This window comes from Clarias gariepinus, chromosome 3, assembly GCF_024256425.1.
Source record: "Clarias gariepinus isolate MV-2021 ecotype Netherlands chromosome 3, CGAR_prim_01v2, whole genome shotgun sequence".
In the NCBI taxonomy this organism is placed as follows: Eukaryota; Metazoa; Chordata; class Actinopteri; order Siluriformes; family Clariidae; genus Clarias; species Clarias gariepinus.
This window is the reverse complement of record NC_071102.1, coordinates 27,618,552-27,636,413: the sequence shown is the minus strand read 5'-3', so window position 1 is coordinate 27,636,413 and position 17,862 is coordinate 27,618,552. Positions and strand designations below refer to the sequence as shown.

At 39.0% G+C, this 17,862-nt stretch overlaps 1 protein-coding gene across 1 annotated transcript; it reads left to right on the top strand.

The window, feature by feature from the left end:
- The first annotated feature begins 423 nt into the window (after nucleotides 1-423).
- Nucleotides 424-17,497, top strand: pex1 (peroxisomal biogenesis factor 1). The gene is made up of 24 exons (XM_053491340.1): nucleotides 424-634; nucleotides 725-877; nucleotides 989-1,072; nucleotides 2,379-2,493; nucleotides 2,575-3,272; nucleotides 3,436-3,555; nucleotides 3,698-3,821; nucleotides 3,903-4,009; nucleotides 5,228-5,319; nucleotides 5,409-5,541; nucleotides 5,675-5,771; nucleotides 5,981-6,151; nucleotides 6,250-6,404; nucleotides 7,450-7,642; nucleotides 7,718-7,884; nucleotides 8,078-8,212; nucleotides 8,502-8,566; nucleotides 8,969-9,111; nucleotides 11,013-11,116; nucleotides 11,617-11,793; nucleotides 13,227-13,457; nucleotides 16,479-16,673; nucleotides 16,784-16,914; nucleotides 17,001-17,497. Exons 1-24 carry the CDS (start codon nucleotides 527-529, stop codon nucleotides 17,083-17,085), a joined length of 3,783 nt encoding a protein of 1,260 aa, XP_053347315.1. The 5' UTR covers nucleotides 424-526; the 3' UTR covers nucleotides 17,086-17,497.
- The last annotated feature ends 365 nt before the right edge of the window (nucleotides 17,498-17,862 follow it).

The following is a 17,862-nucleotide window of genomic DNA, read 5'->3' as shown; positions in this document are numbered from 1 at the left end:
GTAACTAGGTACAAATTCTCCATATCTATGCAAATTCTCAAACAGTAAACCGTTAAAGAGGGCATGAACGCTGCACAAGACCATACTAATCAATCAAACTGATTAATTGATTGATAGTAAATATGTCGTTTTTTTGCAAATATAAAAGTATTTTCAAACATAACAGACTTTTAAATTAACATTTAAATATTCTGAATACAGTATGTTTGGCTATTTAAAAAGAAAACAAAATGTATACATTTACTTAAACACACTGGTCGGAATGTTGGCAGACTTGCCCTAAAGCTATTTTTTTTTTTAAATAATTTAAATAATATTTTTATACGCGTTTAAATGAGTATAGCAATCATTTTTATAATGTCTAGTGGCTAATCGCGGTATCGACAGCTCTGTTATTCATGCCTGGCCTGTACTATTGACATGGTTAGCATGGCAGCTTGTCTGTTCACGATAGCTAGTTAGCTCAACAGTATCAGAGAGTTGCATAACCATCCTAAATAAACATTTCAGATAATTTCCCCATGCAATGTTAGGCAGCTATGGGATTCAACCGGTTACACTGGTGTTTAACAATTCCAAAAACTGCTTTCTCCACTTGTCACCCAACTTAATCTCTCTGCTGTGTCTCCGAGAGGTGTGTATGAAGCTGAACAGTGTTGTCATGTGTCCTTGCTCTCTCTCTCTCTCTCTCTAAGCCTGAATCCTGTGTGTGTGATAAATGCAGAGTCAGGTGTTGGAGTTGTCCTGGGCTGATGGTGATAAACCCGTGTTCTTAAGCTGGATCAGAGGTGGGAACACATCATCATCAGTTCAGGAGGACAGGGTTGAGCTCAGCAGACAGCTGGGAGAGAAGCTTGGGTTATGTGAAGGAACACAGGTAACTCAGTTTAAAGCTGTGATCACACTGACTTCCATCTCACTGTTTTGAAAGGCGAGTAATTTCCAGTGTACTTTGTTTGTTTGTTTGTTTGTTTGTTTTTCCCCTTAGGGGTTCCTGAGACCATGTGCTCAGGTGCAGTCAGTGCAGCAGGTGTTTGTGGAACCTCTCACTTCAGATGATTGGGAAATCCTGGTGAGGTCTTATTAGCATTTGCAATTTACACTTAACCAAATACACTGATCAGCCATAACATAATGACCACCTGCCTAATATTGAGTAGGTCTCCCCTTTTGCCACCATAACAGTGATAACCTGTGTGTCCTGATACCTTTCTATCACAACCAGCATTAACCTTTTCATCAACTTGATCTACACTAGTGCTTCTATTGGATCAGACTACACAGACCAGCCTTCACTCCCCACGTGCACCAGTAAGCCTTGGCCACCCTGTCACCAATTCACCGGTTTTCCTTCCCTAGCCATCACAATTTGGCTCTTCTCCAATAGAAAGGTGTTAGAACACACAGGTCATTGGTTTTTTTTTTAACTCAATATTAGACAAGTGGTCATAATGTTATGACTCATTAGTGTACATTATATGGCAGTATTAATACATAACGGAACAAGTTTTACCTTTTCAGCTTTTGGCTGGACACAATGCTCATAATGTAAATCTTTATTGCTGTTGCTATGATAAATGATAATAGATCACTAGAGATGGGGGGAAATTGATTCAGTTATGAGTTGTGATTCTTTTGTGTATCACTACGCTGACTCCAAAATCGACTAAAAACATTTATAATAGAGAAAAATTGGTAGATCGGCTAGTGACCAAAACTGGCTGGTTTTCAGTTTGACTGGCTATGACCAGAGATCGACCGATCAACCTCAGATATAAATGAGCACAGGCTTGTAACAAGCACAGAAGCCTGTACCTGTCCTTTTTAAAAGGTTTAAAATGTAACAAAATCTGAAAAAAATGTAATATTGAATCAGGATATTTATAAAATTGGAATAATTATAGAATCAGCACCTACATATTATGATAATATCGTATTGGGAGGTGTCTGGTGATTCCTATCCTTATTGCACATGCATTGCCAGACTTACTTGTGACTAGTTTTTTTTTTTTTTTTGCACCTACTGCCATGTTCTTGGTAGCATGGTGGCAAATAGAAAACCCACACAAGCAGGAAAACATTAAAAAAACTTACCACAAACAGTAACCTGAGTTCAGGATAAAATTGGAGACGCCCGGAGGTGTGAGGAGACAACAATACTCCTTGGGACTTGGGGTTTATTATGAAATTATATTTAGCTTTTGATGTATAATGTGACTGTATAATATATATATTAATTAATATTTTTTATATTATATTAATCAAGCAACTTTCTTTGTATAAAAACAAGCCAAGGGACTGCATAATAAATACACAGTTATCCATTACAGTATTTCTTAAATTTTGACTAAGTACATACAGTATTTAAATGTTTGCAGGAGCTTCACTGCTTGGCACTAGAACAGCAACTTTTAGACCAGATCCGAGTGGTCTTCAGGGATGCAGTGTTCCCTGTGTGGGTGGACCAACACACTGTCATCTACATCAAGATAGGTTAATAACCTCAATGCATTGTTGAAATTGTGTACTCTTTGCAGTGCTCTCTGTAAAGCCTTTCCACTCTTGCCTTTATAGTCTCCATCTCTCCTTCTGTCTCATACGGCCGATTGGAGCAGTTCACTGAACTGGTGGTCTCTCCCAAAGTTCGACCTGAAAGCAGGCAACTTCTTCATGCTTACCCAGGTACAGAACCAAAAAACCAACTTCTGCGAAGGCAGCAGGCCGCTGATCTCACATCCTTATCTATTACCTCCTCCACTGGAACCGACTCTCTGCCTGAGTCCATCACCAATCAGCCAGATTGCAGGCAGAGTAATCGGGGTGGTATGGCTGAGCTGAGGAGTCTGTTAAGGTATGTGTTCACGGGAAAATATGAGCCTGCAAAGGAAATTCCTGAAGTGCCTTGTATCCCTGTTGTCTTCCAAGATTGCGTACTTCGAGTGTGTAAATCTCCACCGGCAGCAATCAGTCATCTCGGGTCAAGTCATGGGGACGTTCATGTATTCCCATGGCACGAATCAGACCGTTGGAGTAGAGGACAGTCTGTATTAACTTACGGTAGACTATCAAAGATTCAATCTCCCAAGGAAATGAGGGAGCAAGCTAGACGAGCGCTGGAGAAGAAGAAGAGCAGCGGCTCTCAGATTGATACAGAAATGCAGGAACACACAGAAGAATCTGTGGTGGTTAGGATGATTTGCCACGATGTACAGAAGCTGCAACTGGATCAGACATTCTGTAAAGTGGGAGAAATTTATAGTGGGAAGGTTTGGGTGAGTATTATTCAGTTATTATACTACTGTTTAGCTTTTTAATACGTAGATCAATGGATGTTCAACTTGCATGCTAATAGTGAAAGGAAAGGACTAAAAGATGCTTATGTCTTTCCTTATGATGAACACAGGATGATCAGATGTCATTGTGTTATTTCTTCAGATCCCAAGCAATTTACGAGGCAGGTTGAGCGTTGATACACACTGTGCTGTGAAAATCCGTCCTTTGAGATGCACCCCTAAAGTAGCACTAGCTGTTTCACTTCAGCCCTTACATCCGCTGGTGAGTGTGTGTCTCCTCCATCTACTAGTTTCTAATTAGTACCTAGCACATTTCAAAACATTTTATCTTTCACATAAAAGCTATGAACTTTATTTAATCCACATAGTGGATCACTTCTGTTATAAGAAAAATGTTTTTGCAGGCTGAGAGTGAAAGAGAGGAAGACGTTCAGTCAGCTTTCCTTGGCTGGCTTCATGCTCTGAGCCATCAGCCTTTAGCGTGTCTAACAGCACGGACCGACATCATTGTCCTGCGGTGCAATGAAGGTATAAACAATGCGCCTATGGTTTTACCTATCAAGTAATGATTTGCCTTTAATGCTTGTTTGGTTCCTGATGTTTTCTTAGAAAAGTCTGAGTTTATGTTGACTGTACTGAAACCTGAAGCCGAGCTAAAGCAAGTGGACGAGATCTTTCTTTTATCTACAAGTGCCCTATATCAAGCAGATATACAGGTACATGATGGATATACGGTGGAACAGTAATAGTTCAAATGACATATTAAATATAAAAAATATGAGAATTTTGTGCAATTTTTTTTGCACTCTATGCATTTAAAAAACCCGTAATCATTCACATGTTAAAATATATAAATTGAACTCAAGGTATCTCAGCAATTTTTCAGGGACATGTAGGGAAATTTAAAATGAATTCCAAGACCCTGACAGTTCACATGACCATAATTCAACTATTCAAATGTAATGCTACTTATTTCAGGGTCCAGTAATATTGTGCCTAATTTCTGGAGTCATAAAGCGTTTATTTCCATTCCACTGACAGAATTGATTATTTTATATTGTGTGTGTGTGTGTATGCGCGCAGTACTGTGCAAAGTCTTAGGCACCATATTATCTTTAGTATAAATTTTGTTATATACAGTGTTTATTATGTACATTTCTTATTACTATCCAAACAGAACTAAAACATGAATAAATAAATAAATAACTTCACAGAAGATTATTTGCAAGTCTGTAAAGAAAGCAATAGATTTCATGACATACCAGTTTTTAGACTAATGGAGGATCATGGGCTTTCAATGAAAATAAAAAGAAGCAAGTGTGACAAAGTTACCAGAAGAACTCATAACCGCTGTTTTACTTACAGTTCTGTGTAATAAGCAAATAAGCCATAAGCAAAGATTCCTTTGAAAACATTTATACATAAAGGAAATGTATATAAAGAGCATTAAAATATGTACTTCTTACTTCTTTCTATTTTCATACAAAACCTATGAGGCAGTATAAGATTTTTTTTTCTATATAAAAAACTGGTCTTCTATGTAACATGTTAATTTTTTTTTACAGGCATGCAAATGTTCCTTGGTAAAGTCATTTAATATATTTTAAGATGTCTTTGGAAATATTGAATTGTTTCATACATTATAATGCAGACATGATAAACATGAATAACAAAATTTAAGGTATGGTGCTTAAGCTTTTTGCACGGTACACACACACACACACACAAACACACACATAATAAATAGACAGTTAAATAATTTTAACAGAGAAACATTTGTGAATCTAACTTACAAATAAATAAGTGCTAGAATAATGCAATAAAATGTAATTTTTTGTTATTAATTGTGCAGGCATAATCTGATGTTTTCATTCTCTATATTTCTATTCACTTTTGTTTTACACTAAAACAAGGCATTTTATTATTTGATCTAGGTTGTCAAGGAGCCTTATGTGTCGATCCATACAACAGCGCACGATGCAGACAGGTCACCTTGCGCTGGCTTTCCTGCCCTCAGCTCTCTTGGGTAAATAACACATTATGCTACATCAAAAACATAATGCTTAAGTGTCAAACGAGTGTCATAGAGTACTTATCAGATCTCTGCTTGCTCAGTGGTGTAAAGGACATCGCTATATGTGCTTTTGAGCACATCTCCCACAGTCTGATGGGAGGTCCACTCTCATGTGAGCTGATGTCCACTGGGTGTGGCCTCCGGAGTGGAGCGCTGCTCATCACAGGAGCTAAGGTGACCATTTCAATTAGAAATTTTAGACATTTAAGTGCAAGTCCCAAAGGTAGACCATTATAGCAACAAGGCCTTAAGGTTTTTCCTATTCAGTGCATTCATTTAGAATATTTCTCTCTGTGCATATGTTCAGGGCAGTGGAAAGACTTCATTAGCTAAGGCTCTCTGCACGAAAGCTCTGGAAGAGCTGGATACCCATATCGAGATCCTGGACTCCAAGAAACTTAAAGGTAGGCAAAGAGCAATTACACACAATTTTATAATCCGGTTTCCTGAGTAGTGTCTGAATACAGAAACTAAACCTTTTTAGAAGGAGACCATTACTGTTTAAACCTTTGATTTGTCTTGCAGCTGGGAAACCCTGCTGTTATAGAAAACTAATCAATACTTTTAGACCAATCAGCAGTGCTATTATATGCATGATGTTCACATCCCACAGGAAAACGAGCAGACACAGTGAGGCAAAGACTGGACGAGGTCTTTGAGCAAGCAGTGTGGAGACAACCGTCAGTGGTCCTGTTGGATGATTTGGATCACGTGACTGGAGCCGCTACCACGCCTGAACAGGAACAGGGTGCAGAGGCAGTGCTGCATCACCACATTGCACAGAGTAATCTACAGCCTCCTACTATGCTAATTATGTTCGAAACAGTGATTCAATTGTGAGACACTGTGTGTCTGTGTGTGTGTTTTGTTTGTTTTGCTCAGGCCTGAAGGATTTGGTGGATGAAGTGGTGGAACGCTCCAGTTTGGTGACTCTGCTGGTTACAGCGCAGAATGAACAATCTCTTCACCCGGTGCTGACTGAAGTCCAGGGTTCACATTTCTTTCAGAGCTTTTGTAAAATCGAGCCCCCCAACCAGGTTGGCTCAAAAAACTGTTTGCATACAGTACATATTTATAATCACACCGGTTTATTATGCATAGAAAAGTAAATAGTATTTCACATCTTCACACTGTCACATGTCAGATTTCTTTATTAGATTAAACACATTAATAGCAATCGGTGTAGGCTACAGAACAAAAGTCGAAATCACAGCAGTGATTATTTCCACACCAATTGAATTTTACTTTGAGGTGATTGGGAAAACAATTCCATCCTAATCTCTGTCTGCTGCATCTGTCGTTACGTTACTGAGGACGTAATCAGTGATTACCATGGGCAGCAATCGCATCATGTTTTACTGTACAGGGAAAAGAGCACAAGACGTCATTAAATCTCTAAGGGCAGTTGTTGGAGCAGTCAACATTTATGTAAAACCAAATTTATAAAGTGCTTCAAGTAATCTTTATTATAAAAAAAGACTGATTGAAATCTGCCAAACTAAACAAGAGATGGTCTCCATTTCAGCCTGATTGTGTTTGTCATTGTCTTGTACTAATATTATTCTTAATATAATAATTACATAATAATTACATAATTCATATATTATGTGTAATGTTGTATAAATGTTAAAAGGTTTATTAATTCTAAACAGGGAGTAGGTAACAAAAATGGTAAAATATGAGCGTTGTGATGTACCCTGTAAATTAAATCATTATACTTTTAGTTTAACTAATAATGGCTTATTCTGAGCTCACTTCAAGACATTTCCTCATGCTTGGGCCATTAAAGGAGTCCCTGGAAGGCCAGCGTTTAGACGTGAAGCAGGCAGTCCAGTCTTAGCTTTGGCTTTCTGAGAAAACTTTCTACCCTGATAGTTTCCAAGTACTAGTGAAACACTGGGTTAAGTGCATTACTGAAGCAGGGGATTCTTTAGAGAAATAAAGGGAGTTTTTACTCTGTTTTGTTATTCTGCTCAATGAAATGTCCTGGTTTGACTTGTCTTCACTGAGATAAGCTATCTTTATCTTGCTACATTTATATATGGATTATTTGCCATTTATACTGGGACTCTCTCCCTACAGATCCAGAGAGTGGACATCCTGAGGTCACTGATGACCAGTAAAAACCTCACATCTGCAGACGACTCTGGGTTTCTTGATCTGGACAGCATTGCCATGAAAACTGAAGGCTATCTTCCACAAGATCTGAACCTTCTACTGGACAGGGCCATCCATGCCAGTGCTGTACACAACAGAGCTAACGGCAATACTCAAGGCAAGCACTTAGCAAAGTTTGACTGATATGATGTGCATGGTACATGTTTATCTGAAGATCTGTGATGTCCTGCAGGTGAGTGTTTGAGCAGCATGGACTTGCATCACGCTCTACAGGGTTTCACACCTCCCTCTCTGTGGGGAGTGCTGTTGCCGGTGCCTAGTGTCGCAGGGATGGAGCAGGTGGGCGGTCTTCATCATGCACGCCAACTTCTTATGGACACTGTTCTACTGCCTGCCAAGGTAAAGCGGAGATGGAGGTGAAGCAGTGAGTCATTTTCTCGTAACATTTTAGCAGCCACTCTGTGAAGGTTGAGATCAAGTCTATGCGACTAGACATTTTGCCATTAATCTAAAGAGATGCATCACTTTTAATAAGAATTACTCATATTGGACATTCTAGCTGTCTGCTAATGTGCAGTATGGTATATTGCAGAACCCCGTGCTCTTTTCGAGTCTGCCAATTCGCCATCGATCTGGTGTGCTGCTTTATGGCGCGCCTGGCACTGGGAAAACTCTGCTGGCTGGAGCTGTTGCCAAGGAGAGTGGCATGAACTTTATCAGTATTAAGGTGAGAATGTACGCTTTAAATTCTGCTACCATCACTTACCAAAGTGAAAAGCCTTTTCTTTAAGGCATGACAGTTGCCTTTCAATTAAAAAAAAAAAAGTAAAAACTGAGTGTATGTATCATAGGAGTTTTTTAAGCCAAGTATTTTTGTGTGTGCATGCTGAAAAGAATACCGTTTGACAGTTTGCAAACCCTTGAACATTTTATTTGTTGTGTTGTGTATTGGCATAGTTTAAGTGTCAGCATCTTAGTCGAGCCGATTGATTAAACTGTTCTCTGCGCTCCTCCAGGGACCTGAGCTGCTCAGCAAGTACATCGGTGCTAGTGAGCAGGCCGTGAGGGATGTGTTTCAGAGGTTCGTATCATAGTCCTCCAAAAAAAACATTCAGTTCCGCAAGGAATACCAGAGCATTTCCAAACCCAAAGAGGCATTTTACTAAGAAATCAAAAAGCAAAAAATCTGGATTTAGTGCTGGGAAACTGAGACTTATTAAAAAAAAACATTGCCATTTAAATTATTATAAGTTTTACTAATCATTTGTTGTTCATTTTGGGGTACCTACCAGCTGTTAATATAAAATAGAAAAATACTGTTTAGAAAGAGCTCCTTGATATTAATCAATTGTTTATGATACACTGTAGCTGAAACTACTGCACTTACTGGCCAACTGGAGCATTTAACCTTGCTGGAGTATAAATTCTCATAATTCTCAAAAATTATTTCATCTTTGGTTTTGTTTTTTTTATGTCACTGTAGAGCACAAGCAGCTAAGCCTTGTATCCTTTTTTTTGATGAGTTCGACTCCCTGGCCCCACGCAGAGGACATGACAGTACAGGGGTCACTGACCGAGTGGTTAACCAGCTGCTCACACAGTTGGATGGAGTCGAAGGGCTGCAGGGTGAGTAGGAGAGTAACACACCAAATTTCTGGGATTTTAAGTTACCCTGACTTTACATAAGGAAACTGTATTTGCACTGTATGATAAAAACTAGGGCTGATCAATACGTCTAGTATGAACTGCCTCTTAGCTTTGTTGGACATAACTTTATTTGAGCACATTATTTTACGCAAACTTCACGCAAATGTCTTGTTCGTACAGATTTACACGGTAGCTCCAGATGTATGGTGGACGTCTAAATTTTATCCTATAGCTGTAGAAAATACTGATTTCTGATTGGCTGACATATGGGACACCACTAAAGTAAATTCATTCACAGTATTCATGACTTCTATATAGTAAGTCCCCAAACTACAAACATTTATGTTACAAATTTCCGCAGATATAAGCGGACCGTGGTTCTATGAACATTCGTAAGTGTGAACAAATCATAGAAGTAGCTTACATGTGTTGTACAAAACATAGACATTGCATTGTACCAGATACCAAACTTTTTAAATATATACAATATTTTCAGTGTAAGTGAATGTATAAAATGTCCCAAGGCCGGTATATTGTGTGTGCGCGCGTGTAGGGGTGCGGGAGAAATGAGTGCTGGAGCACAATGATAGAAAATGGCTATCATGATGGTGAATATTTGGTGAAACAAAACGGAGTTCACAGTTCAATTGAAAACAATCCTAACAGCTGTGAGACAAAATGTCATCTGTTTAAGTGCACAGTAAACACCATGTAGCATTGACCCTCCTTCCTTGGTTAAATTTAAACAGCTGACCCTAATACATCACCAGATTCCCCTCTATAATTCCCAGATAGTCTCATATAATTCACAACCAAAAGACAACACGTGTGAGATTAAGTACGCATTAGGCATGTTTAAAAAGGTTTACATGTGGTTAGGGTTTTTGGCCACATGATGGCAGTGTGGGGAAAGGGGACGGCTGCACAGGTCAGATTTGGCCAAGTGGATTGGTATGCTTTCCTATGCATATTTGTGTCAAATGTGTATAAAGCCCAATTCAGACAGGACTAGTTTTACAAGGGGTCGTTAGAGAAATTTCTGTTTCACAGACGTACTTTGTGATTTTGATCCCGTCCGAATCTGCCATGTCTGTCTTTCTTTCACACGACCTCTGTAAAAATTCCAGAGCAAATGACCTACTGTTTTTCAGCAAACTCGGAGATCCTCTGAGAAATTTAATCCTGTCCGAATGCGAATGTCTGTGATTGCCGAATTGTTTTTTGTTTTTTTTCCTGTGTGTTTTGTTCAAGGTGAACTACCGTACTATCACTAGCGCGCCGGTATTCAAGTTTGTGCACCAATAATAGATGTAGATGTGGACATGTGATCTTGTGCAACGCCCACATGTAAAACACAGACACTCCTGCCTCCGTAATAAACACGGAGCTGTTAGTCCCGTCCGAATGCATACATAAAATGACAGACGTCATCTAAAAAAAAGGAAAACTCAAACGTCGTTTGTAAAACCATTCCCGTCCGAATAGGGCTTAAGACTCACTTTGTCGGACTTAAGAACAAATCCAATTTACGAACGTGCTCTTGAAACTGAAGTCATCTGGCACTTACTGACTGTATTTCTATGTGGAAATGTACCCATGACAATATAAATATATAATAAGGAGAGTTTCCCAGCAATAAGCTCTTTTTATATCATTTATTCATGAGAAAAACTGTTCATAATCATATTTATTTAAATCTAATAAGTAATCATGGCATAAACAAGATGGATTGAAAGAGACACCCATCCCTTCATAATGTTCAGCAGTGTCTCATCATTCTTTATTTTTTTGCTAATGCCCGTTGAGACTTATATTGGCAGCAGACGTTCACACAAAATGTCATAAGTTTTAATGCATCAATATATTTTGTGAAATCTCAGGGGTGTACGTGCTGGGAGCCACCAGTCGTCCTGATCTGATCGACCCTGCACTGCTGAGGCCTGGGCGGCTGGACAAGACCCTGTACTGCCCTCCTCCAGACAGGGTCAGTCTTGTACGACTTATTGAAAATGGATTTTAGGTCTTAGTACATCAGAATACAGCACCAGCCCTAGAGGGCCTGGAGTGTCCAACACTGTTTGTAATTCAAGAACACAAAATCATACCCGCTGAACTTGGTAATTAACCGAGCGTGGCTGTATTTAAGCAGAAATCTCATCAAACTGTGGTGGATGCTGACCCTCCACGACATTGTACATATCCTTGTGCATGGAAGACATTTATCAAAATAATAAAAAATGTTGTCTTAAACTAGACTGGTAACATTTAGAATTAAATGCGCTCCAGGCTCTACACATTCCCATTTGCACCCTGTTACTATGGAAACAGATTTAATTATTTGAAGGCATAATATGCATGAGTAACATAGGGAGGGAATGATGAAATATCATGCTCGCAGCTTGGCATTTGCACTCTTCAGTCTGATGGTAATGCAGTCAGTGTTTAGGTGGTCTGATGTGTGACTATAAGTGTTATTTCCTTTAGGAGGCCAGGCTGGAGATCCTAAAGGCACTGACTCATGCTGTGCCATTGGCTACAGATGTGGACTTGGAGCAGATCGCAAAAGGCACGGAGCTGTACACAGGAGCTGACCTGAAAGGACTATTATACAATGCTCAGCTGGAGGCCATTCACAGCAGTCTGGGACCTAGCATGCTGGCTGTGAGTCACACACACACACACACACACACACACACACACACACACACACACACACACACACACACACATTTAAAACTTTATGGTGGCTTTATTATGGCATAGACTTGTCTATACTTAACTTTTCTTAAATCTTAAATGCGACATGTAAAAACTGTAGAAATGTTGTAAAATGTACTGTAGATGGGAAAATAACTGAAACACTTAAAATCCCTGAAATTCACATCAGGAGAGTGTATTTGCAGTAATGAAAATCATGGCTCGTGAATACATCTATGATGAACTGCCCTTTAGGTTTGTTGGACACCAACTTGCATTTATTCACCAACATTATTTTACATCTTCATCTTCAAAACATTTCAGCTTTTCCCTCACACCCCAGATGTACTATATGGTGGAGCCTAAAATTTTATTTATGCTAAAAAATCTGTTTAAATCCGCTAGTAAATTTCCACATTAATCCACGTTGTAATTGTGTTAACTATAATAAGAGCACTTATGCAGCCGGTCTTAACCAAATTGTGGTCAGAAGCCACTTTCCCCCTGAAGGTTTTGCGAATGAAGAGTGACAACTTCGTGTTATTTTAAAACATATCAAATATATACACTACCGTTCAAAAGTTTGGGGTCACTTTCTAACTCCATGATCGTTCCTGATTTTTATTTCTTTCTACATTGTAAGGAATGCTGAAGGTGTCCAAAATATGCATTAATCTCCTTTGAACAGTTAATAGTGAGATGTGTCTGCTACTTATGCTCTGTAAAGACTTCATAACGCCTCTTATCTGAGGTGCTGTTAATTGGTCATTTTTCAGGCTGATAACTCTAAATGAACTTGCGGCAGAGGTAGGTTTTGGTCTCGCCCTCCTGGGATGGCCTTCATGAGAGCCAATTTTATTATGGTGCTTGACGGATTTTGCAAATGCATTTGACAATACTGTTCTTGCAAGAACTCTTACATCTACATCTAAGCATTTGGCAGATGCCCTTATCCAGAGCGACTTACATTTTTAATTTCATTATACATCTGAGCAATTGAAGGTTACAGGCCTTGCTCAAGGGCCCAACAGTGGCAACTAGGTGGTTGCGGGGTTTGAACCTGGGATCTTCCGAACCGTAGTCCATAGCCTTAACCACTGAGCTACTCCTGCCCCGAAAGGCTACAAAAAGGCTGACCTCCGTGTCTTAAAATAACAACTAACTGTTGTTTTTGTTGTTGTTACGTAATCACCTAATTCCATATGTGTTATTTTATAGTTTTGAAATCCCCACTATTGTTGTAAAATGTAGAAAATAAATCACTAAACAAAAACAAAGAAATTTGCAAGTGACCCCAAACTTTTGAACGGTAGGTTATATATATTTATAAATATAAATACATATATAAATAAAAAATCTAATTTACAATGTATATTATTTCTTCGATTATGGTGCAGGATTTGGGCTCAGGATCAGACAGTGAAGTAAGCGTATCATCGCTGATTTTCCTGAACCACAGCAGTGGCTCTGCCGACTCTGCTGGAGAGACTGAGGCTGGAATGGAGACCTCTGCGGTGGCACTGGAGCACAGCGAGATCCCCACTGAAGATTTGGACCACAATATCTGGCGCCTGTACTTTGGCAGCTCATTTGAATTAGAGCTAGGCCACCATTCACCTTCTGAGCTGGTAAAAATCATTTTAGTCTGTTTAGAGATAGTCTAGTCTGACCTCCTCTGCAGTCAATTTAGTTGATGGTTTAAAGGGATTAATAAGTTTTTAGTATTAAATTAAAAATTAAGTGCATATAGGTATGTTCCCATTATTATTATAATTTTTTTTCCTGCTCTGACTGTGACGTTTATACCCTGCATATACAATGTAGACAGTAAATAGAGCCAAATTCCACAATCCTGTGCAAGAATGCATTTTAAAGTTCAGCTGAGACTAAGATGAAGCTTCTGCAGTCCCAATGGGCTAAATTAAATTGTGTTTTAATTTTTTTTCTCTGGAACTAGAAAAGAAAAGTTTAATGTGAGTCTCAGCTGAACTTTGGAATGCATTTTTGCACAAAACAAAGGTTGTGAGATTTGTCCCTGATTAACTATATTGTACTCATGTTTTGAGTTACAAGTTTTATGGTCAGTGTACAGAGCAGGAAAATTAATATTAAGATCTATTTATCTATCAATTTTGATTCAAGAAACCTGAACTATCCCTTTAACCAGCTGTGATCTAGACGTACACCTACTGTAGCAGCCTAAAAAAGCTGCCATTATAAATAGTCATGAGTAGAGTCGAGCACGTTTGAAAATGTTTTTGTTTCCATGAATGCTAATGAATGTTAACAGGAAAAATATGGTTCCATTTTTCCGCTATGTTTGTTTTAAAGAATCGGTATTCCATGGTGTCGTCTTTTATCCAGATGTAAAATGTGTTTAAACAAACACTGCATTGTATTTCTATGTGGAAATGTCCCCATGACAATATAAAGCATAGCAGCTTTTAAAGCATAGCAGCTCTACTCTTATACAGATACAGTGGAACCTTGGATTACGAACATAATTCGTTCCCATAAGAAATAATGGAAACTTAAATTATTCGTTCCACAGCCCAAAAAAATAAATGCATCGCAAATAATTAATAAAAAATAAGAAATAAAGCACATGCGTAATACATGATACTTGGTACTTGTAAACCAAGACTTGTTCGTTTACCAAGTCAAAATTTATTTAAAAATTTTGCTCGTCTTGCGGAACACTCACAAACCGCATTACTCGCAATCTGAGGTTTCACTGTAGTTGTTTCTGTTTTAGAGACAGTAGTTGACAGTAGAGACAGTAGTTTAGAGTTTGTAGTTGTTTCCTGCCAGAGAAGGCGATCATGCTGTTAGATGACACCAGCAGAACAGCAAAAAGCTTGTCGTTTATACATCTTGATCATATATACAGGTCCTTCTCAAAAAATTTGCATATTGTGATAAAGTTCATTATTTTCTGTAATGTACTGATAAACATTAGACTTTCATATATTTTAGATTTATTACACACAACTGAAGTAGTTCAAGCCTTTTATTGTTTTAATATTGATGATTTTGGCATACAGCTCATGAAAACTCAAAATTCCTATCTCAAAAAATTAGCATATCATGAAAAGGTTCTCTAAACGAGCTATTAACCTAATAATCTGAATCAACTAATTAACTCTAAACACCTGCAAAAGATTCCTGAGGCTTTTAAAAACTTCCAGCCTGGTTCATTACTCAAAACCGCAGTCATGGGTAAGACTGCCGACCTGACTGCTGTCCAGAAGGCCATCATTGACACCCTCAAGCAAGAGGGTGAGACACAGAAAGAAATTTCTGAACGAATAGGCTATTCCCAGAGTGCTGTGTCAAGGCACCTCAGTGGGAAGTCTGTGGGAAGGTAAAAGTGTGGCAGAAAACGCTGCACAACGAGAAGAGGTGACCGGACCCTGAGGAAGATTGTGGAGACGATTCCAGACCTTGGGGGACCTGCGGAGTAGAAACATCCAGAGTCACCGTGTACAGGCGTGTGCAGGAAATGGGCTACAGGTGCCGCATTCCCCAGGTCAAGCCACTTTTGGACCAGAAACAGCGGCAGAAGCGCGTGACCTGGGCTACAGAGAAGCAGCACTGGACTGTTGCTCAGTGGTCCAAAGTACTTTTTTCGGATGAAAGCAAATTTTGCATGTCATTCGAAAATCAAGGTGCCAGAGTCTGGAGGAAGACTGGGGAGAGGGAAATGCCAAAATGCCTGAAGTCCAGTGTCAAGTGATACCCACAGTCAGTGATGGTCTGGGGTGCCATGTCAGCTGCTGGTGCCACTGTGTTTTATCAAGGGCAGGGTCAATGCAGCTAGCTATCAGGAGATTTTGGAGCACTTCATGCTTCCATCTGCTGAAAAGCTTTATGGAGATGAAGATTTCATTTTTCAGCCCGACCTGGCACCTGCTCACAGTGCCAAAACCACTGGTAAATGGTTTACTGACCATGGTATTACCGTGCTCAATTGGCCTGCCAACTCTCCTGACCTGAACCCAATAGAGAATCTGTGAGATATTGTGAAGAGAAAGTTAAGAGACGCCAGACCCAACACTCTGGATGAGCTTAAGGCCGCTATCGAAGCATCCCAGGCCTCCATAACACCTCAGCAGTGCCACAGGCTGATTGCCTCCATGCCATGCCGCATTGAAGCAGTCATTTTTGCACAAGGATTCCCGACCAAGTATTGAGTGCATAACTGAACATAATTATTTGAAGGTTGACTTTTTTTGTATTAAAAACACTTTTCCTTTATTGGTCGGATGAAATATGCTAATTTTTTGAGATAGGAATTTTGGGTTTTCATGAGCTGTATGCCAAAATCATCAATATTAAAACAATTAAAAGGCTTGAACTACTTCAGTTGTGTGTAATGAATCTAAAATATATGAAAGTCTAATGTTTATCAGTACATTACAGAAAATAATGAACTTTATCACAATATGCTAATTTTTTGAGAAGGACCTGTATTGCAGGCTGTCATAGAGAACACACAGTATCACACAGTCTGTTGTGAACCTGAAAAAACAGTGCAAGCACACAGTTTAAACCTGGATTAAGCCATGACGATATTGATGATTTTAATATGATCTACATTAGATTTACATTACATTACATTTATTTCACTCTGTGTTTTCCACTCCCAGAATTCACAGTGCATGTCTGTCCCCAACTCCACCACACACGATCTGACCGGCGCGTCAGCGCGAGACGTGACTTTTCTTCGAGGGCCAGTGCTTATGTCGTCCGTGCAGCAGGGCTTCCAGGAACTGACCCCTGAGCAGTCTAAGCACCTGAGAGCCGATCTCAACACCATCAAAAGCAGCTATCACAGAAGCCCAGTCAGTTAAAGACCCACACACATCCCATAATGTTAAATATCTGATGAGTTGGGTATAAAATCCATCCAGGATTGTTTGCCATGTTGTTGTGTTTTTGTGTATGTTTAAAGGAGGACATCGGTTTGGGACAGACGGGCCCGGTTAAACCTGTGGTCCTGATCTGTCAGTCTCACCTCATGTCTGCACTAGCGAACACTAGAGCCTCTATCAGCAGACAGGACTGGAGGAAGTATACAGATCTGTGAGTAACTTTAATTTACCTTTTTTTTTATATCTAAAAAAAAATCACAGTTTGACACTTATTTTTGTGCTTGTGTGTCATTGCAGTTATGAGTCATTTGGGGCTTTGAGAGAAGGCAAGTCTCAGAACACTGTGCTGTTTACACCAGGTCAGCGAGTAACTCTGGCCTAATGAGGACTCTACACACCACACACACAGTATACTTACTTCTTGATGAAAGAAGGGAATGTAAGACTTTAACGTATTTGAAATATGTGAAAAGGTATTAACACTTGAATCGCATGTAAATAATTTTGCAGGTTTTGACGCTTTAATCATCCTTGATTTAAGGTTTTATTACTTGTAATATATTTCAGAACTGATTAAATTGTTTTGATTTATCCAACTCTTTATTCAAGGAATTTCAAAAAGCTAACTAATTTAATAATGATTTACTGTATTTTTTTTTTTAAAAAGGCCTAATTTTTAATCTGCTTATACAGTAGGAACACATCATGAAAGTTTGACATATTGTTTACAAAATGTATCATCTGTTTGCTTATTAAAGCAAAAGTAACTGCTTAATAAACCAAGCTTTGTTCAATTCTCAAATGAATCTGGTAATATTTTTTACACTTTATATTCATGAAGCCCAGTAGATGGCAACATCATGCAATCGACAGAACAGGTAAAAGCAAGGGTATCCGGTCTTATTCACTTAGCTGGAAAGACATAATTCTCTATACAACTACAAAAGTACAAATTGCTGCAGAACCAAAAGTCCAAGGTGTGAAGACAACTAGAGCTCAGAAATCAGGCTTGCGCTTCTACTGTGGCAGGAGTTGGATCAGGAGGACGACTGTCTCACAAAACACCAGCCCTTGGTGAATAAGATAGCATCAGTGCTTTAAACATTTAATGATTCATCCACTGGATAACTTTCCATCTTTTAAAAACCCACAAGACCTA